Source organism: Denticeps clupeoides, chromosome 5, assembly GCF_900700375.1.
Source record: "Denticeps clupeoides chromosome 5, fDenClu1.1, whole genome shotgun sequence".
In the NCBI taxonomy this organism is placed as follows: Eukaryota; Metazoa; Chordata; class Actinopteri; order Clupeiformes; family Denticipitidae; genus Denticeps; species Denticeps clupeoides.
This window is the reverse complement of record NC_041711.1, coordinates 12,744,965-12,766,976: the sequence shown is the minus strand read 5'-3', so window position 1 is coordinate 12,766,976 and position 22,012 is coordinate 12,744,965. Positions and strand designations below refer to the sequence as shown.

At 42.9% G+C, this 22,012-nt stretch overlaps 2 protein-coding genes across 2 annotated transcripts in view; both read right to left on the bottom strand.

Moving 5' to 3' along the window:
- Positions 1-7,469, bottom strand: part of fcgbp (Fc gamma binding protein) — a 34,322-nt gene extending 26,853 nt beyond the window's left edge. The window contains exons 1-11 of the mRNA XM_028980563.1: positions 7,344-7,469; positions 6,859-7,208; positions 5,334-5,913; positions 4,659-5,257; positions 3,134-3,704; positions 2,786-3,051; positions 2,360-2,692; positions 1,153-1,726; positions 851-1,050; positions 584-725; positions 106-434 (exon numbers count right to left, since the gene is read on the bottom strand). Of these exons, the coding sequence (XP_028836396.1) occupies positions 106-434; positions 584-725; positions 851-1,050; positions 1,153-1,726; positions 2,360-2,692; positions 2,786-3,051; positions 3,134-3,704; positions 4,659-5,257; positions 5,334-5,913; positions 6,859-7,208; positions 7,344-7,383 (3,984 nt within the window). The 5' untranslated portion in view covers positions 7,384-7,469. The remainder of the gene's footprint in view (positions 1-105; positions 435-583; positions 726-850; positions 1,051-1,152; positions 1,727-2,359; positions 2,693-2,785; positions 3,052-3,133; positions 3,705-4,658; positions 5,258-5,333; positions 5,914-6,858; positions 7,209-7,343) is intronic.
- Positions 7,470-7,480: 11 nt separating this feature from the next.
- LOC114789876 (IgGFc-binding protein-like) lies at positions 7,481-21,688 on the bottom strand. Its single transcript, XM_028979304.1, has 4 exons — positions 21,600-21,688; positions 14,339-14,389; positions 7,567-8,576; positions 7,481-7,510 (listed from the first exon to the last, which is right to left on the bottom strand). The coding sequence occupies exons 2-4, from the start codon at positions 14,385-14,387 to the stop codon at positions 7,481-7,483; spliced, it is 1,089 nt and encodes a 362-aa protein (XP_028835137.1). The 5' UTR covers positions 14,388-14,389; positions 21,600-21,688.
- Between the last annotated feature and the right edge of the window lie 324 nt (positions 21,689-22,012).

Below are 22,012 nucleotides of genomic sequence, written 5' to 3'. Positions count from 1 at the left end.
GTGTCTTTCAGTGAGACAGACCAGCCTCTACATTTACACCATCGTTGAATAGTGTATTTTATAAAGGTTAAGGTCATATGAACAAGTATATCTACTTGGTCTTACCATAACACGTCCAAACTGGTACTTGAGGATGGTTACAGTGATGTTGTACATGGTGATCTCAACTGATCGGACAAAGGACACCACTGTGGAACCACGATTGTCATTGCTTTCTGTAACTGAGAAGGGCTCCAGGCCACCCAGGTCTCCACAGGTCTCTGACATAGTGTACCTGCAGGTACCCTGGAAGTCATAGTTGAAGCCATCGAAGGTGTGGTAATGGGGGTCACCCCAGGCCCAACATGTGCCAGTTTCTTTAGGGATGCATACCGCCTCTCCCTTCTCCACCTGACATATCTCCTGTCTTCGGCACTTGGCATCTTTGCATGGATCTGTTCACACAGTCCACACAGTTTTAAATGAGCACAGTACATTAATTGTAAATGGTACCTATAATCGGCATGATATTATGTCAAATATTGGCTTCAATCTGTTATCATTGTCTGATTTGTTGGAGGTGTTAATAAAATGATGTCCTTGCCTGTGTTGAAGCACCCTTTTATTCCTTTCCTAATTAGACATGCAGTCCCAGTTGGGCAGGAATAAGCTTCACAAATGAGACCCTTTCCAGGATTACAGGAACACTTCTTCTCACACTGGCCTTCATAAACCTCCTCGCCAGGCTAGGAGTACACATTGAGGTTTTCAAATTATGCTTAGTTGTACATGATAATTCATCACACATTATTATATCAGATGGACAATCACAGTGGCAGTTATAATGTACATAGTAATAACTTCTAATTACCTTGTATACCCTTCCATTGTCATAGCATCCACACTGCTCCACCTGAACACACATTTGGCCATTAAAGAGAAACCCCAGGTCACATGTGCAGCCTTCAGTACAGGTGGTGGAGCATTGAATGAGCTCTGTAAGGCCAGTGCAAGGAGCATCACAGGCATTAGCACAGAGTTCATAGTGACTGTTTGCTGGACAGGCCATGGCTGAAAAATAATATGTTCAGGAAAATTCAGGGTTTTTCATTACACAAGTACAAAGCCCTAAACTATTATATTTCTTGTCACTGTTTGTGAGAATTTACTTACGACAGAATGAAGGTGTCCTCCAGCTTTTGACATCTATGCCTGCCATGTGACAATTAAAGGTGTAGGCTGCAACACTGTTGCATGCAACCTTGCTGCTACCTTGAGCCACGCAGACATCAAAAACGCAGTCGTTAAAGTAAGGTAGTGGATCCAGTTTGCTGTGACAGGCAATAAAGGGACCTTTGGGGTCTGTGATCGTTCCACAGTAGGTTGTCTTTTCGAAAACAGCTCTGAGTTTTGGATCACACACTGGACAATTGTTACCATTGCAGCCATCTTCACAAACCACCCCTGGAATTGCTACTTTCCAAGCCTTTCCAAAAGCATTGATGTCACTGGTGAGTGCGCCCCCTGGGAGGCTGAAGTCGTTGGCTGCATTTCCATCATAATTGCCACAAAGACCACAAGTCTTGCCCTTGAAGTTACCAGGGATTGTCACAGTGATGTGGTAGACTAGATCATATGTCACCACCAGGCCGAAATCAGTTTTGATTACATGTTGGACTCCATTCTTGTAGGCTTGCACCAGGCCACCTCTGATACTTAAAGGCAGGTAATTGAAGACTCCATTTACCTTAAAAACACATTGAGAAAATGCATATGGTTCATCACAAAACATGTGACATGATAGCACACATTTTTGTCATGGTCCCAGGCACATCTCCCAACCCACAGGTGCAAGCGGACGACAACCCGGAAGCATACATGGACGGAAGCATACATGCTCTATAAATAGATGGGCGGCATTTTGAATTGGTGCATGGTTTTCATTCATGGTTCTTCTCGTTTGTTAACACAGCCTTTTTTTTTTGATTGCCTAAAATGCCTCAAAAATAAACTTTACTCTTTCACGGCTGTGTCCTTAACAGTCTATAACAGTCTTCATGTCTGGTCCCTGATGACATTCTTGAATGCCCCTTTGCAAGACAACACCTGCTGGAAACAACCACCACCAGCAGTTCGTGCTCAACCCCCACCAGTCTCTGCCAGCTTCACTCCCCCCGCCTCTCCTGCTGAAATGTTCCCGGCTCTCCAGATACTATATTCTTATTGACTGTTCCCTCCCCACCACCATGTCTGCTTATGTGCCTTCTGGGTCCCCCACTGACAATTTTAGATTATTACATTCAATTCTTAACCTTATAACTTATAACCATGCAATTTCCCTTGACCATATCAAGGACTGAAAGACATTGACATGACATACCAGGATTCCCTGCATGCTCTGTCTCAGGATGAGTGTGTAGTTGCTGACCTCTACAGCAACAAGCTTGGTCACAGAGACTTTTGGATTAGGTGGCCACGCCTCATTCTCAACCATAACAGAGAAAGGGGCTAGACGTGTTCCCTCCAGACCACACCCTTTGGAAAGGATGTAGGTGCAGGAGCCCTGAAAGTCGTAGAGACGTCCATCAAAAGTCTGGTAATGAGGGTCTCCTGAGGCATGGCAGACTCCTTTTCCAATAGGCTGGCACCGGCGCACACCATTTTCCATCTCACAATTCTCATTGGGGCCACAAGCAAACTTCTTACACTCCACCTGTTCATGAGACAAGCGTCACTTTAGTTCTTGAAAAGTTGAAAATTACTAAAACCATTACTACAGTCATAATAATACTACTAATAATAATACCTGGCCATGCTGCATGCACCTACACTCCTCCTCACATTTACCGTTGGGGAAGAACACCTGGTCAAGCAGGTAGTAACGTTCATTATAGAAACAACCACACTCAGAGATGGGGACACAGCGCTCTCCACTCCTGACAAAACCATCATCGCACACACAGTTTTCCATGCATTGAGCCTGGCAGCTGAGAGGAGGTGAGAGGCTCTGGCAGGTGGACATGCAGCCAGCAGCGCACACTTCATAGTGACTATTGGCAGGACACATGATTGCTGAAGAAAATAACAAAATATGTTGCAGTCAGAAATACACTTTCAAAAAAGTTGCTCCATTATGGCTGAGGGCTTAACGTACCACAGAATTGCTCTGTTCTCCAGGGGTAGATCTTCACCCCAACTGCCTGGCAGGCAGATGCGTATGATGTCAGGGCCTGGCAAAGCACATCTTTGCGTCCCTGGTACAGACAAACATCATACACGCAGTTGTCAAAATAGCCTGCCGGGTCCACCTTGGCCAGACACTCACGGAAGGGCCCACTTGCATCCCTTAACAGTCCACAGAAATCACCAGACTCATATTGACGTTTGTCTGTGACATCACAGCTGGGGCATGTGCCCTTGCAGCCATTGACACAACCTGGGATCTCCTCCACACGCCAGCTGGAGGCGAATATGTCCAGCGTGGAGGCTGGAGAAGAGGCACCTTTGGATACCAGGTCATCCTGTGGCTTGCCATTGTTGTTGCCACACAGACCACAGACAGCATTGCTGTATGTGCTGGCAAGTTTCACATAGAGCATCATGTTCCAATCAAAATCCACCTTCAGGCCAAAGTCAGTCTGGACCACTCCATACCAACCGCTTTTGAAGATGGACACCTGAGTGCCATTCAAGTTAACAGGCAGGTTCACCAGCTCGCCATTTATCTGGTGGTACACAAACACACAAACACAAAACACACACAAATCATAGTTGGATATAGTTGGATTATTAAAAAATACATACCAGAATATTTTAACATTTTACTTTACAAACAGTAACTGAAAAAGTAGGAAAAGATTACAGTCACACTGGAATGATCAGCTGGCAGATATTCATGAATATTCATACAGGGATTATAACTCTAGGATGGGAATCCAGCTCTAAATAACCAACTGCACACATTAAAATCAATGACTTTTGGGAATCCAAAAAGAAAATATGAATTGACAAATATAAAATGTGTGTTGGAATTCTAAACAGGTTGTTTCTGTTATGTGTTTTAGAGTCCAACTGCAAGTCATTTGGTGACCACTGGATGGCATTACATGTCACATTAAACAATACAATAAAAATAACACTTACTGAAGGGTCATGCTTTTTCAAATTAACTATAAGAATGTTATATAATGAATATAAATTGGAAAATATGTAATTGCAATCCCTCTCACAATCTCTCTCTCATTTCTGTTCATGCTTAATAACTGGTGGTATAAGAATAAAAGTGTCTTCAGCTTCACTTGGTTGTGCCAGTTGGTGGCAGTATAACAATGAAAAATTGCTTGGCATCATACATTTTCCAATTTAAAGACAGTGATGTCATTAGGCTGACCAGGCTTTATGTGAATTTGATAAAAATATGGAATGACTCCTTTGTCAAGCGTGAGACATGGATTTCAAGTGCATCTTTAAGTTTAAGCAAACTTACCAAATTTTTACCACTTACTACCATTGTGTCCCTGAGCAAGACACTTAATTCTGAGTTGCTCCAGGGGGGGACTGTCCCTGTAACTACTGATTGTAAATCGCTCTGGATAAGGGCGTCTGATAAATGCTGCTGTAAATGTAGGTCACACCCATTGTGCTTAAAAAATTGAATGCAAATAGGCACAAAAACTGACCTTGACTAGTCCTTTGTTCTCCTTACTGATGACAATGCTGTAGCTGTAAATTCGGATCTCCACCAGTTTGGTGTAAGCCACCACAGTGCTGCCCCTGTGGTCATTTTGCACCAGCACCTCAAACGGCACCAGGTTAGGATCTTTGGAGCAAACTCCCACCAGCTGGTAAACACAGGTGCCCTGGAAGTCATATCTCTGCCCATCAAATGTGCGATAATGGGGATCACCAAGAGCCTCACATGTGCTGTAGGACATGGGGAGGCAACGTGCAACACCCTCTACCACCTGACACTGCTCACCACTCCGGCAGCTGCTGTCCCGGCATTCCAGATGACCTCCTGTGCTAGAGCACTGGCACTGGCGGCGACAGTTGTTGTCAGCCCAGAAGGACTGTCCGGCAGCAATACTTCGTCCCAGGTAGGAGCAGCCACACTGAGAGGCAGATACACACTTTCCTCCACTCAGGAGGAAGCCAGGGTTGCAGAAACAACCCTCGGAACATGGTGCTTTGCACTTGGAGGGGGCATCAGGCTCAGAGCAGGTAGCTGGGCAGGCTGTGCCACAGAGCTCATAATGACTGTTGGCTGGGCATCTGGCAGCTACAAAACAAAGTATCTGTAATAAATCTAATGAAACCATTTGGGAGCCTGGTTTCACCAAATAAAGTGTACTTACAACAAAACGTGATCGCTCTCCAGTCAAACACCTGGATTCCAGCACTCTGACAGGCATCTGTATACGCTTCCAGAGCACGACACATGTAGTTCAAGGCACCGCCGCCCAGACATACATCATTGAGGCAGTTCTGGAGGTAGGTGTTTGGATTGATAGCTTGGTGACAGTTTCGGAATGGGCCTTCCTCTACACGGCTGAGGAAGTAGCAGAAGACCGTTGCTTCAAATTTTTTAAAGATGCTGTTTTCACAGCCTCTGCACTGACCCACGCATTCATCGCGGCATCCTTCATCCCGAGTCAGGCCAGGCACCTTCCAGCTACGTACAAACTCATTAACACTCGAGACCTGGCTGGCAGCTGGTGTTGAGAGGTCATCGGCAGGGTTGCCATTGAAGTTGCCACACAGACCACACACTTTTCCAGTGAAGATGCTCGAAATGTTCACCATCAGGTTGTCCTCCCAGTTATATTTTACAGTCAAACCAAAGGCAGTCTGGATAAGAACTGTGAATCCCCTCTGGGTTACATTAACCTGACCACTGTTGATGACCACTGGCAGACTCCAGATGCCATTATCAACCTGAGGTGGAAGAAGCATTACATATAATTTCAAATACATTTATTGCTGAGAATCATAATGTACACTCACCGGACACACCAGGCAGAGGCCAAAAGGGGGTTAAACTTTGACTAGCAAGGTGTACCTAATAAAGTGACCATGAGTGTATGTAACAATGACCATAACTACACTGTATACGCTATGAAGGGTAGTTAGCTGTATACACTAGTAGTTAGCATTTAAATGCTCATGATCAGCTGTGGATCTACAAATCTAGTAATAAAAATAGTACATTGATCTGGATGTAATATCTGTCTACTTATTTCAGGGACAGGTGGCATGATGCCTCAGAAGAGGCATCTGTACTTCACCAGGTCATTCAGGTTTGCTGAAAAGTCAGATACTAGTCTGCTTTGTTCAACAACGACAGTATTACTGGTGAGAATTTATCTAGCATTGTTAAAAAGGCGTTTTTCCTGTTTGGATAGCTTGGGGAGTTTGGGAGACACTTTGGTACGCCTATTGCCATCCCTTCATAAAACTATAATTTGTGGCCTAAATATCCTACATGTACAATATACATTTCTAATAAAGATTGTCAACGGTGTATTGAACCAGACAATGAAAAAAAACATTTTATTTTAAATTTTAGAATATAATTGTAATTTCTTGTATTGCTTTGTGAAAAAAAAACAAAAGGCATTTTCTTTTCTACTTTTTCTTGCACTTTGCTTGCAGTAACTTCCCTGAATCTTTATAAGTATAAATAAAAAAATTCTAATCTAAAGATTTGTGGGCCCAAGTGTTGTCTTTCACCATGTGCATAAAGAACTGTAAAATGATTAACAAAAAGGAAGGTAATTGCATTTAAATAGAAGTAGTTAAAAAACGGCAGAAATAGTGATTATAGGCCCAATGCATAAAGGGGTTAAATGCATAAAAAGATAACAAACTAGTTTGACCTACCCGAACTTCACCAATTTCAGAGCGGGTCACAGTTATAGTGACATTGTAGACCTTCACTGTCACTGTGGCCACAGAGGAAGTCCTCAGAATCCCCCTTTTGTCATTCTGAACCTCAACCTGGAAGCCTGGCAAGCTGCTACCCTCCTGGCAGGTTTTTGCAATGATGTAAGTGCATGTGCCTGTAAGTTCAAGGGCCCTTCCATCAAACGTGTTGTAATGGGGGCCACCCATGGCCCAGCATGTGCCAGCCTTTCCTGCAGGAGTTTTTTTAATGCATGTTGGATATAGGTCCTTCATCTGGCATTCTTCATCTTCACCGCAAGTAATGGCACTGCACGAAGATATAACACCTACAAATGCATAACATTAAATACTTTGCCCATTGGAGACGGACATATAATGGCATTAATGGCAAATAATTTTCTGCAAGTATTTGTAAAATACCAGTCACATAATTATTTTAATTAAATTGAAAAAAGTAATACCTGAACCAAGGCAAGGTGCTGCAGCTCCATATCCATTCATTTGACTTATCCCAAAGCTGTAGACCCCAAAGGTTGTACTTGGGCTGCTGATTGTTTGCACTGAATCTACCTGGTAGGAGATCTCAGCCCAGGAAAATTCACTGCCTTCGACTGCCTTCCAACGAGGGCTGTTAGAAAATGGTTTGCCATTGATTTGGAGGCCACCCAGTTGACTGGAACGGACCACCAGTAGAGCACGGTTGTCAAAGTCGACTTGGCCGATCAAGCGGTAGGAGGAACAGAAGCTGCTGCTGGGCATCACATTTATAAGGAAGGGGTCATAAAAGGTGCCCAAAGGTGCGGTCACACCATTGAACAACAGCAAGACCTGAACAGGCTTCTCAGCAACAATGTACAGTGCGTCCGGTGGCTTGAGTGGGAACTCAAGAGTTCCCCCACGGGTCAGTAAGTACTTTGTGGTCAGACGGCCAGTGCTTACTGTGAACCATGTTGGTTCAGCACCCTGGATGTAGACACTGTCAAATAGGGTCTGGACACTCAGTGGAGGAACCAGGAACTGAGTGCCCCAACTTTTTACGGGTAGGAGCTGCTCATAGACATGGTTGCACTTAGAGAATCTCCAGGTACATGTGTGACCTGAGTACACAGCCAGTGGGAGCTGAGATGACACCCTAGTGCCTGAAAGAGTGAAGAGGCTTTGGATTTGTGCGCTCTCATAAGGCTCCAGCTCCACCACCATCTTTACAAACGGCAAGCGCACAACACCCTGGAATGTCAGCAGGACCGTGGGGTAGACCTCCACTGTGTTTCTCTCCTTTCCATTGACCAGCAAGACCTGTGCAAGGGAGCCTGCTATTGACATGGCAGGGGTGAATACAAAGTACTCAGTGCCCCACTCTGTCATGGGATAGACTATGGAAGAGTCGGCCGTGTAGAGCTTGTAGTTGAAAGACGCCACTGAGACATCTTTTGAGGATTCTATGATGACAGTGTTACTGGACTTCTTACTACCAGTCACCTCAATGTTATCAGGGAGGTTTATGGTTTTGTCCTCACTGGCGGCAGAAGTCCATTCCTGGTTGAACTTGAGGGTGGGCACGCTCACTTTCACTTTGGTACCCTCAGAAAATGAAATAACCCGGAGCTGGTAGCGTGGCCCACCATAGCCGGATTCATAATTCTGCATGAAGGCTGTCGCAAACTCCCTCCCTGTTGGGCCTGCATAGCAGCCATCTACAGAAAAAAATTGAGAACTCTTTTTAAGTGTACACCCCTTATACACCCTCTCGATCCCTCAGGTCAGCCAATCAGCTGCTCCTGAGTTTACCCAGGGCTAAGCGCAAATTTAGAGAAGATTGTGCTTTTTCTGTAGCAGCTCCCGAATTTTGGAATAAACTGCCACTAGAGAGTCGACAAGGCCTCTTCTCTGTCAGTTTTTAAATTATATTTGAAATCCCATCTCTCCAACCTTTTAACACCTTATGAGGTGTTTGAATTTTTTTTTACTTTTATTCTAGAATTTTAGTCGCATTTACTGATTTTATACTGTTCTATGATTTAACTTTGCTGATTTTATTTGTCATGTATTTTATTTTGTTTTATGTGATGCTAGTTCTTATTATTTTTGTTCCTAATTTATTTACTGTACAGCACTTTGGTCCTGTGCTTTATGTCACAGTATTCGATCCACGTGCAACATGGAGATGAAGTAACGTGACTCCAATAAATTGGCAAGATGGCCACTTCCAGCTGCTCAGTCATTGATTGGCATTTGTCTTGGCAACTCGACTTGGATCTTTTTCCATCCTGTTCATCTGCTCACCTCTCAACTCTTCCCTCTCATCCTGTCCCTTCCCCAATTCAACCTAGAAAGCGAACGTCAACATCCGTGTGGTGTTGTGGCTCATGCCGGCTCTCGTTCACAGATTAAACCAGAGAAACTTATCTGCCTCCTTGCGTCCAATCGCACCGGGGTTTCTTGTTTCTTCCAACATGCGCTCACAGCGTTTACATGAGGTGGCTGCCGGGGTACAGTGCAAGGTCCTCCTCCACCACCCTCAGATCCTGAAACCAGTGTTGCTCTTGCGGAGTGCTGGAGCAGCACCGAGGCGAGCAGTGAGGCACTTCTAACCACATTGTCTTTTATCTTTGAGGTGCATCCCCCCTTAGCCCACTGTCCGGTCGCACTCCTGCTCTCGCTGCTGACCAACCCTGCCACAGAATGGGCAGCAGCACGGTTAAACAGCCACACTTCCGCGTCACTGACGTATCCAGCCTTTGTGGCAGTTCTGAAAACCATGCTCTGGCATCCAGACGGCATTGACGATATCTCGTCGCAGCTTTATCATCTGCACCAGGGTTCCTCATCAGTCAGCTTATTCACCATGAAATTCAAAAACCCTGGCAGCCAAGACTCCGCTGGATGCCCATGTCCTCCGAATGATTCATTATGAAGGACTGGCCTCACGAATCCATGGCGAGATGGTCAGCCGGGACATGCCCGAGACATATGAAGCCTTCATTCATCTGGCTCTGTGCATCCGAGTACTGCAACTTCAACTATTGTCATGCACCGTACTCCTCAACTTCCACCATCACCACCTTGACCCGCTGCCACTCATCCAGACAAGGGGGGGGGGACCCATGCAGCTTGGGTGGGCCGCCCTCACTGATCAGGAGAGAGAGTGATGATTTCAGGAGGGCCTGTGTGCATAGTACGATTTCCTTTCACACCACTACATTCAGGTAACGAGTCACCCAGTTGATTGGAGCAGCGCAATCACCTTGCCCTCTTCCTACCCCTACATTACCACCAATATCCCAACTCACCCTCTCAACCATCCTGGAATGGAACCAGCACGCGGTCTCCACCACCGCCTTTGTGGACTCCAGGAATTCCGGGAACTTCATAGACCATTACTTTGTCAGACCGCATCAAATCCCCACTGAATCCCTTTTGTCTCCACTCACCATCACCTCCATTGAGGGTTGACCCTTTTCCTCTGGACCGATAACTCACTGCATGGTGGCTCTGTGGCTCCATGTTGATTCCCACATCAAAGACATCAATTTTCTGATCACCACTATCATCACTTTACCTCTCCTCCTCGGATTCCCCTGGCTGGCAGTCAGCGAATTGCACCTGCATTGGTCATCAGGCGTGGTGTTAGAGTGGGCAGCGCATTGTCATCGCCACTGTCTTCTGCCACAGCCCTCTCCACCCTACGTGTCAACAGCAGAACCACCATGTCCTGTTTTAGACACCATCCCTGCCTGTTATCATGACCTAGCCGCCATCTTCAGCCCGTCCAAGGCCGCCCAGACGCCACCTTATCGGCCAGGGACATGGCCATTACCAGGAACCATGCAACCTAGAGGACATCTCTACTTTCTCTCCAAAGCAGAGCATTTGGCCATGGAGAAGTTTGTGGCAGAGGTGCTCCAGAACGGCACCATCCGCCCATCCACCTCACTGGTGGCAGCAGAGTTCTTCTTTCTCTTGAAGAAGAATGGTGGTCTGAAACCCTGCATCAACTATCGCGGCCTCAACAAAATCACAGTTAAAAATCGAACACCCTTGCCACTCACCAACACCGCCCTCGATGCGGGATCCTTGGGGATCAAGTACTTCACGAAGCTGGATCTGCGCTCTGCCAATCTGATCTGCATTTGAGATGGCGACGATTGGAAAACGGCATTCATCAAACCCACCGGTCACTTTGAATCACTAGTCATCCCCTTTGGACAGTGTAATGCACACGCCGTTCAGCAGTTCATCAACGATGCTCTCCATGACATGCTAGGACGGTGGGTGTATGCTTACCTGGACAATGTCCTCATTTACTCACCAACCCTGGAAACCCACATCCAGAGCAGAGCACATGAGAGCAGTCCTAAAGAGATTTCAGGGGTTCACTTGGTCGCCCTGCCCGGCCTGCCTTCCTCTGCCACAATTGCTGACCTTGTGCTCCAGCATGTTGTCCGCCTTCATGGGTTTCCCCAGGATATTGTCTCTGATCAGAGACCCAAATTTCTCTCAGCTGTGTGGAAGGCATTCTGCCGCTTCATTGAGTCCACCTGCAGATTCTCCTCTGGCCACCCCCCTCAGACTAATGGCCAGGTGGATAAAACCAACCAACAGCTGAGACGATACCTGCGTTGTTACGCTACAGACCAACGCACCTGGCCAGGTTACCTCCTTTGGGCAGAGCTGGCCCATAACCTGCAGGATTCCTCTGCCACAGGACACAGCCCTTTTGAGGTCTGCCACAGATTCCAACCGGCCATCTTCGCCGACCAGGTGCCCAGAGGTGGGATCCCATCAGCCCATCAGATGATTCGTGGCTGCCAAAATGCTTGGAGATGAGTCATGATTCCATCCACGTGACCAGGAGCAATGCAGAGATGAAGTAACTTGACTCCCATAAATTGGCAAGATGGCCACTGCCAGCTGCTCAGTCATTGATTGGCATTCATCAACTCGACTCGGCTTTATCCTGTTCATTTCCTCACCTCTCAACTCTTCCCTCTCATCCTGTTCCATCACCAATTCAACCTACAATGCGAACGTTAACATTCGTGTGGTGTTGCGGCTCATGCCGGCTCTCGTTCGCAGATTAAACCGGAGGAAAATTACCTGGGTCCTTGCATTCAATCGCCACAGAGTTTCTCATTTCTTCCAACACGCACTCACAATCTGGTCCCACACTGGTACCGTGACACTTTAAAGTGCTCTATAAAATCGACTTATTTATGGTACTGACCTTTGTGGTTTTAAGAGATGAGCAACTGGCAACCACATCATATACACAACCAGACCATGAACACTTAAACAACACAATGTAACGCCAAGTCAATCACACTTCTCTAAAATCAAACTGTTCACTAAGGAAGCAACACTGATTGACAATCAATTTCACATGCTGTTATGTAAATGAACAAGACAACAGGTGGAAATTCTAGGAAATTTGCAAGACATCACCAATAAAGGCATGGTTCTGCAGGTGGTGATCACAGTCCACTTCTCAGTTCTTATGCTTTCTGGCTGATGTTTTGGTCACTTTTGAATGCTGGTGGTGCTTTCACTCTAGTGGTAGCATGAGATGGAGTCTACAACTCGCACAAGTGGCTCAGGTAGTGCAGCTCATCCAGGATGACACATCAATGTGAGCTGTGGCAAGAAGGTTTGTTGTTTCTGTAAGCATAGTGTCCAGAGCATGGAGGCGTTACTAGGAGACGGGCCAGTACGGGCCAGGAGACCTGGAGGAGGGCTACAACCCAGCAGCAGGACCACTACCTCCACCATTGTGCAAGGAGGAACAGGAGGAGCTCTGTCAGAAACCCTCAAAATAACCCCAGACTCCATGAGGATCTGGAGACGATGTGGAGAATGTTCTGCTGCCTGCAACATCCTCCAGCTTGACCTGTTTGACAGTGGGTCAGTAACGGTGTGGGGTGGCATTTGTTTGGGGTTCTGCACAGCTTTCCATGTGCTCACCAGAGGTAGCCTGACTGTCATTAGATACTGAGATGAGATCCTCAGGCCCCTTGTGAGACCATATGCTTGTGCGGTTGGCCCTGGGTTCTTCCTAATGCAAGACAAGGCTAGACCACATTTGGCTGGAATGTCTCAGCGGTTCCTGCAAGAATGAAGGCATTGATAGACTGGCCTGCCCGTCAACATCTGGAACATCATGTCTCACTCCATTCACTAACTGTCTAGGATTTGGCAGATGCTTTAGTCCAGGTCTGGGAGGAGATCCCCCAGGAGACCATCCGCCACCTCATCAGGACATGCCCAGGCGTTGTAGGGAGGTCATACGGGGACTTGTCATAAAAGCACTAATTTTTGTTTTAAGGACATTACTTCAAAGTTGGTTCAGCCTGTAGTGTGTTTTTCCACTTAAATTTTGAGTCTGACTCCAATTCCAGATCTCCATGGGTTGATGAATTTGATTTCCATCAATAATTTTGTGTGATTTTGTTGTCGGCACATTCAGCTATGTAAAGAACAGTATTTAAATGCTTAATAAGAATATTTAATTAATTCAGATCTATGTTGTCTTTTTTGTGTTCCCTTTATTTTTTGAGCAGTGTATTTGATCAAGCAAGTTTAATTTTTCAAGATGACCATTTTATCATGATCATGTCTGTGTTGATCATGCAGACTTATGCTTATCAGATTTTGACTCTTTACAAGCACTTTAACAAAAACAAAAGAAACCAGTTCTAAGTTGAGCACTATCAACACTCTATCTATTCTAAAATATAAACTACATTCTGGAAATAAAATTGAACTAGTTAACTGATTGAAGAAAAATCAGTTAGATGGAGTTATTTATTGACATTTACAAATATATAGTTGTTTTTCATTAGCACAACTGAAACTAATTTGTGATTTTATGAAATATTTTTCTTCCTAATGATGTTTTGCAGCTAAAATGAACCGAATAGAATTCAACAATCTGGTTAAGAAACTAAATGCACAAGCTCATTTACAATAATAATAATAATAATAATAATAATAATGGCAAATACTACAGTAACACTCAGTAATGACTGATTCAAACAAAAAATGATTCGAAGTCTTTTGCTAATAAAACCACTTCTGTTAGCATTTAGCAATATCCTGAAATGATATGAACATAAAAAAATTATTCAAATTAAAATCTTATTAATCATTGTCCATTTTCACTCACTTGACTGAATGCTGAATGAGTTTTTCATTTCATGTAGGAATTTCACTTTATTATCACAGGTGTCTCTGTGAGAACTGTAGTTGCCATTTGTGGCTATGATTCTAGTTAAATTATTGTATATAGTGACAATTAACAGAAATACAATTTTATCCCATATTATGATTTAGGATATCTGGAATTGTCTTTTAAATAGAACATATGTTATGAATCATGTGTTGCTATAGTTTCAGACACCATTTAAATGTAATGGGACAGATTCAAAATTTGCTTACATATAAATTGATAACAATTACTTACCATAAAGAATCAGCAGCAAAAGGCAATAAAGTGAAAGATTCATCCCCATACCTGTTACATATAAAATTTTGACTGATGTTAAAACAGAACTCAAAAGTATACATTTCCTAAGAAAATATAAATGTTGAGATAAAATAAGGTTGATTAAGATTTATTCCCTTCATATTGTGCATTAATGTGCATTTATATTCTCAATTGAGTCTGCGTTTGAAATGCTGTGCAATTTAAAACTTTTATTTTAGATATTGGACTACTATGATTGAGTCCATAATGAAGTCCATAAGTTTACCTTTGGATGGGTCCGGGGTATGAAGGAAACTATTCAATAGCCATGCTATATATTTATTCATAATGCACACAAAGGGTGACTAATCAGTGTTCTAGCCAATCAGAAGGTTGAACCTGTCAAACTAGAAAATATGGTACTTTTCCCAGCTCCATGCTTCAATACCTGTGAGGAGGGACATTTTAGGTGTAACCAAACAGAATTTATTGATATATGGGAAACAGGAAAGTTAACAAGGGAGGGTAGAAAATTTGCAGAGAAACTCAACCTAATTTGAATCCCTATTTAGAGTGGTTAAAATGGTATGAAAGTGTTTATATATTACTTGTGATGCCTTGCAGCATCCTGCTATTGCACATCACGCACACACACACACACACACACACACCCCTGCACCTGATCACTGACACTCGAGGACTGAGCACCTCATCTGAAGACACACCGACTTCACATACCTCCTGATGATGTTCATTCCTTGACAATTGCTTGTATTTGAGACACAATATAATTAATACGCCAAGCCCCTGAACCAATTATGCTAAACTGCAAGCACAATTCCTGCTTTATACTCAAATAGCAGATTTAAAACCATTTTTTTATACACTACACATAATTCTCTGCATTTGGCACTTTTTCATGAAGAAAATCTCACAAGGAACACATTGTCAATCCAAATGGCAGTCAGTTGCCCTACTTTGCATACTAACTCATCACACGGGTAAACACCTCTTACATATAATTGCAATTTAGAAATCAGAGCTTGATGAATGGGCAAAAAGTGAGCACTTCTGTGCAATGGATGTGAATGTTGCAAACAGAAGCAGAGCCAGAGGAGTGAAAGTAAGAGGAGGAAGACTGGGAGGACTAGGAATCTCTGATAAGATCAAAGTCACTTTGATTGATCATGTGGTCAACCATGGTCTAACATTGAGGGAGGCTGGGCAAAGAGAACAGCCAAATTTGAGCAGGTACATTGTAGCATCCATCATCTGGACTTTCCAAAATGAGAATAGGTAAGAAATCTCACTGTACTCAATGAGTACATTTCTGTAGTGCAGTATTACCTGTGGACTGTCCTGTTGACTGAAAATACTGTTTCAAGTATTTTTGTAATGTTTCTAATGTTTCAAAGAGTTTGGAAGTGTATTCATGCACAGTAGGCATATTTACAGTATTTTATAGTATAATATTTGTACAGTCCCTGACAAAAGTGCCGCTGGAATATATTTCTAATGAAGACTTTTTTTTTTTTTAAGAAATGGATCATTTTATTCCCAACAGCTTTTGTAATAATGTTTCAGTGCAAAACAATACTGTCAAAAAGTATTCTAATATTCAAAGCTTCACCTGTGACTAATAATGGATCAATTAGGCCTCAGTTGTGTATAAAAAGAACCCCAGTAGACCTTCACATCAACCCTAGACCTCTGCAAACATGCCTAAGATTCACCCTGAGACTAAAGTGTTGATTATCAAGAGGCTTAAGACCAGATCCACTGCTGATGTGGCAGACACCTTCAATGTGTCTCAGCGTCAAGTGCAGGGCATAAAAAAAATAATTTGAAGAGACTGGAGACGTTTTTGAAAGCCCAGGTCAGTCAGACCCCGCAAGACAACTGCTCGAGAGGACCGTTTGTTGGCTCGAAAATCCAAGGCCAGACCATTTTCCACAGAAGCAGAGCTCCACGAGACCTGGTCACCTGAAGTCCCTGTGTCAACCAGAACAGTTTGTCAGATTCTGTCTCGAAATTGCCTCTGGATGCTGGAAAAGTGGCAGAAGGTGGATTTTTCAGATGAATCACAGTCACCGCAAATATTGCAGGAGACCTACTGGAGCCCGCAAGGATTCGAGATTCACCCAGAAAATAGTGAAATTCTGCAGCAGGATAATGCTAATCACATACTTCCATCTCCACATCAAAGTTCCTCAAGGTGAAGAAGATCAAGATGCTCCAGGATTGGCCAGCCCAGTCTCCAGACATGAACATCATTGAGCATGTGTGGGGTAGGATGAAATATGAAGCATGGAAGACGGAATTGATGAACTCTGGGAGGCATGCAAGACGGCTTTCTTTGCTATTCCTGATGACTTCATGAATAAATTGTGTGAATCCTTGGCAAAGTGCATGGAACATATTTTTCTATTTGCAGTAAATTTGTTTTCTGTATAGGCTACATACAATTTTGTCTTGCCAAAATTTTACCTTTCTGTCGATTAAATGATAAAAGAGTTTTAGCTTTTCATATGAGCTATTTTTAACACCAATTGATTAATTAAAAGTCAGGTTAATAGCAGGTGTTTCTACAAAATAGATAAGCGACAAGACTTTTGTAAGGGACTGTATTGCAGAACTTAAAGATTACCAACACAAGGTGGTCAGGAATGTGTACTGCCTCCTGAACAGGAGAATGAAATGAAACACAAGCTAGAAAACAATTGCATTACATTATATATGTAAAAAAAAATAGAAAACAACAACATATTACAACATTTTGTTAGGGTAAGCTTATCATCACTTCATCCCCATTCTGCTAGGTATGGAAGATTCATGTGGAGATATAGAAGTTGATTATTTTCATTTGCAATGCTAGGCGATTCCATCGCTGCTTGGCCAAGGCAAATATTGCTTATGATGGGGATGAGGTGCTGTGGCCAGACCCTAACAGAAGATGCAGCAAAGTTTTATTTTTTGCTGTAACTCTATTCAGTAAATTCTTCTGTTTGTATATGTAGACTGTGTACATTGTTTTGTGGGAAAAATACAGCAAATATATTTGGTGCTGTGTATTTGTGTGTTTCTGTATGAAAACATATATTATGAAATATCCCAATGCACTTATGTAGGCCTATGTACTGTCATAAGTGTAACAATGAACAAAAACAGGTTAGTATAGTTTTTTACATTAAGCACATCAGTGATCAACTGGTTCTAATATTGATTGTGTCTGTCATTTGAGAAGAAATCACGTTGTTTTGAATCTAAAGTGTAATTTTCAGGGGTATTGAAGGATTTTATTTATTTATTTTTTAAGTAAAGTTTGTGTTCTGAATCTGTCCTGCGCTTTTCGCTTATTTTATTTCCGGCACATGACCTGATGCAGGAGGACCTCAGAGTCTCACAGATTCAGCTTGCAAACATGACTGGGTGACTCCATACAGGGTCCATATGTCATGGAGACTCCACACAGGGTCTGTGCTCACTTCTGCCCCCTCCATTACTCTGAGCTTCTTCTGCTCCTATTGGACGTGTGGGTGAGGGGTGTAGTATCTGCCATGTCAGGGATTTGTAATTCTGTACATTACTTTCCTCATATACACCACATTAATCTTATTCTGGCATCTGTCACTTTAATGCACACTGAATTATATGTGGCCTGCATTAAAATCCAACATTTGCCCCTTAATCCATCGCCTCTTAATGCTTCTTAATACATAAGAAAGCAGGTAGTGTGTTTTGATAAAAGGTGTGGCAAGTGTTGGAATTTACCACATTTGTAAGGATGTATTACAAAGTTGGACTTATGTCCACACCGGTCAAAAGTCAATACAATTAAGATCAGGCAACATTAAATCAAATATTTAAAGCTGTAATACGCTGGGCTATTGACCAAGTGTAATCCATTTCAGACAACCATATGAAATGGTTCCCATAGATAGTCTTAAAACAAGTTAAGATAAGAAAAGTATATTTATGTAAGAGTTTGCAGGCAGAACAGTGGTCATATTGCCTTATATTGCAAATAAGAAAAAAGATTAGCCTGCCCTGCCCACCCTGATAATAAGAGGAGTGTGCATAACCAGGAAACAGACTGTCCTATAGTAGACTCACGTCTTCTTACTGTTACTTTATATTTCGGGGCAAAGTCACCATAATTTAAAGTGGTGTCAAGCAGATTTCAACTGAAAAGTTATTTTTTCAATGTATTTACTTACTGCATTTAAGTAATAATTTGTCTATCCTGTCAATACAAGTTGAATACATGGTTCTTGTATCTTAACATCTGACCAATGTGGCAGCTATATCTTAAAGGACGTTGGCTAGCTAGCTTTCCTTAAATCCTCTGACAACAGAAATCAAAGACTACCAAGGCCTAATGAGATGATATGGCTCCAATCCATTTGTTATATTTTGTTTCCTGGTTCTTTTAGGTGGACTTCGTGGGAGATCTCCACCTGTATAACCACCACCTATATCAAGGGACTTCAGATAGTAATTGGGAGGTCCCCAGGGTCTGCAAGGTCCTTACTCTTTCATGAGAGAGCCGCAAGGGGCTTGGTTGGCGATCTCAGATGTATACTTGTAATACTATAATTTGTGTACTTTGTGTAATATACCACTTTTTTAGCCTGTGTGTGTTTATGTGGCCTTTTTGTTAGCTCTTGTGAGTGTTTGTATTATCCCCTGTGGACCACCCCTTCCTTTAGGCTGTTCTTATGTTGGTTAGCTGTGCTGAGTCCGCTGTTTTATTGTACATGTTAGCTCACTGTAAATAAAAGCGCTGTTTGTACGCTTTGTTTGGTTGTGTGTGTAACAGCGGCCCTCCTCCTCTCCACACCCTTGTCACGTTTCTTAACCCCTAGACTAGGGAACGCACATTTAACACATAGTAAGAACATCTGTAAGTAAGTGATCGCATGTTACGGACCATGTTATTGAGCTCCCAACAGTTTGCCGATGGCTACAACACGCAATGCAAATCTACAGACTGAGGAAGCAAATTTGAGTTCTAACAGATGTTGGTGTGGTGGAGAGACCACACCAGTTTAGTTTAGTTTTACGTTGTGTTTTGCTTTTTCTTGTTTTGGCTTCTTGTTTCTTGGGTTCACATGTACCTCACATAAACCTTCTGTGGTTGGTCTTGGTCTTTTGAGATTCAAAATACAACCTGAGGGAAGGATTACCATTCTACATAGCTCAGGTGTAACCAAATAGTTTTTTTTATTTATTCAGCGGCACAAATGGCATGATGACAGCTATATGCACCTATAAAAAACATGACACCTCAATGACATTGACAAATATTTCACCATGGATTAACCAGTAAATATGGATTTCACTAGAAAGCAGTTTATTTAGGGATTTCCCCCAGTGACAGCTAATGGGTCAAATAATCTTGAACAATGGCATGTACTCAATGAACTCACATAAATATGAAAATTTAAATCATTTATATAATTCCTCAATGTTCTTACAGTGGGCGGGATAATTATTTGATCTCTTGCTGATTTTATAAGTTTGCCCAATAACAATAAAATTTGCAAAATATATTTTAGTACTTGGTGGCGACCATCACAGAGTTCTCATGGCTGGGTGAAAGGTCAAAAAAGATCCTCTCCAAGACATGTTCAATGCCATGACTAAGGGAAGATTTGACTCTACATAGCCACATCTATCATCCCTTGATTGTGGCCTCATTTGACCCCAACACTTTCACCCAGTCCTCTGTTCAGTGGCAAACCAGTACATGTGTTTTCTTGAACAAAGGGACCCTGTGGACTACCTGACTCTGCCTTTTGATTTACCTTTGCCTGTTCTTGTCCTGCTGCTAATTTTACGACCTCTTTGTCCCTGACCATTCTTCTGCCTCAGCCTCTGATGTTCCGCCACCATTTGACCATTCTGCCAGCCTGCTCCATCCAAAACACTTGTGTCCTGCTGCCACCAGCCCAACTCAGCTTTAGCCCTTTCTCATCAGCTTCAGCCCATTCTGCTTATGCACCATGTGACCATGGCCTTGACATTTGGCCATGGTGCAGCGTCTGGAGTGGTTCCTGCCATTTTCCCAGGATGGAAGTCTCTGCTGTCGCTGTGCTCTCCTGAAGTCCAGAGCCGTTGAGAAAGCTGGGTGGGATCAGCTGGGTGGGTGGAACCATGCTCTCTGCATATTCTTCATTATAATATAACCTTGCACGCACACCACTTTTTCTTTGCACACACACATCTTCTGTCACACAGGCATTCACATCATTTATCATGCAAATCTCACATTACATTGATGAAGGATATAGTGTGTATAGAAAAAGAAACGAAAGTGGTGAATATGCAAAGTAAAAGTAGTGTTTCTGCAAGCTTATTATGTAACATGTAGCACATGTAGCACTATTTACATCCAACCCGCTTGTTTCCCAGCACATTTCCTTTCCTTCGTAGTCTAGCAAGCTTTACTCCAAAGTGAAGGGTGATCAGAACACAGTTCTGAAAGTGAATTTAAATATTAACACTGTTTTTTTATGTTTATGTCTGATATGTATGCATCTATTGCTGGCCTGGCCTGTTTGTCATATTTGAAGTCAATGTGGCCCCCTGCTAGACCCCTTTTACAGACACAGTTTTTCATATATAATTTAGATACAGATTGAGACAATATAAACTCTCAAAAGCATTAAAGTACCCTGGTGGTTTTACCGTGGAACTACAAGCTGAAGTAAAAATAATAAATCATATTTTTTCTCTTACAAGAACATGTTCCTTACGTTCCATTTGGGGTTTCCCATATGGGGCCACCATGAAACCCCAAGACAAAATGAACTGGGACCCACTTGGACAGACCACACCAGCCCATCTCCAACCCATATAGACCTCACATGAACGTATTGGCTGGGTCCAAAACATATCATTGTCCTGAAGCTTCTCCAAACTATACCCAAACCCCTCTTTTCTGGAATCAGCCTCAGAGATGCCGATGGCTGACACACTCTCTTTTAGAACCCCATGTGCCACGAGGTCCTGGATATGCATCCCCCGTCAGAATAAAGTGGGTCACTCTAGTGGTACAATCACTTTCATGCAAGAACACACCCAAGGTGCTATTTTGTAGAAGAGCGGCCAACTTTGGAATGCAATTGACCCCACAATGATATTGATATTGACATCACACTTGCATTTATATCAGTTTCAACTTTAAAAAGTCTGCTGCATCCTTATTTTCAATCCAGTTTCATAAATGTAACAATGAATTCGAAAAAAATGTCACCTGCGGAGTTGGCGCGTTGTCTCTGGTTGGTGGGGAAATACTGCTCCAAGTTTACAATGGCGGACAGCGCGTCCGCAGCCTAGTAAAATATGCAACTTCCACTCACACGAAACCAGCAGACTCGGCCCATCCCCTGTTATCCCCCCTTTTATTCTTTTACCTGTGCCCCTGTTACAGATGAGACAGTGTGGGTGGATCTATTTTCATTTCCTCCTTTCTTATGAAAGAAGAAAATAGCTTTCTGATTAAATACTCTCCTTCATCTTTTACAGATTGCAACTTTCAGCTCACAATAGAGATTCCAAATTCTTATTCGTCAGACGTGTCATGTGTTACACATTTTCTTTATTTTTCCACTTAAAAGTTCTCTTATAAAATTTGAAGAAGCATGTATGCATAGCATAGAAATTAAA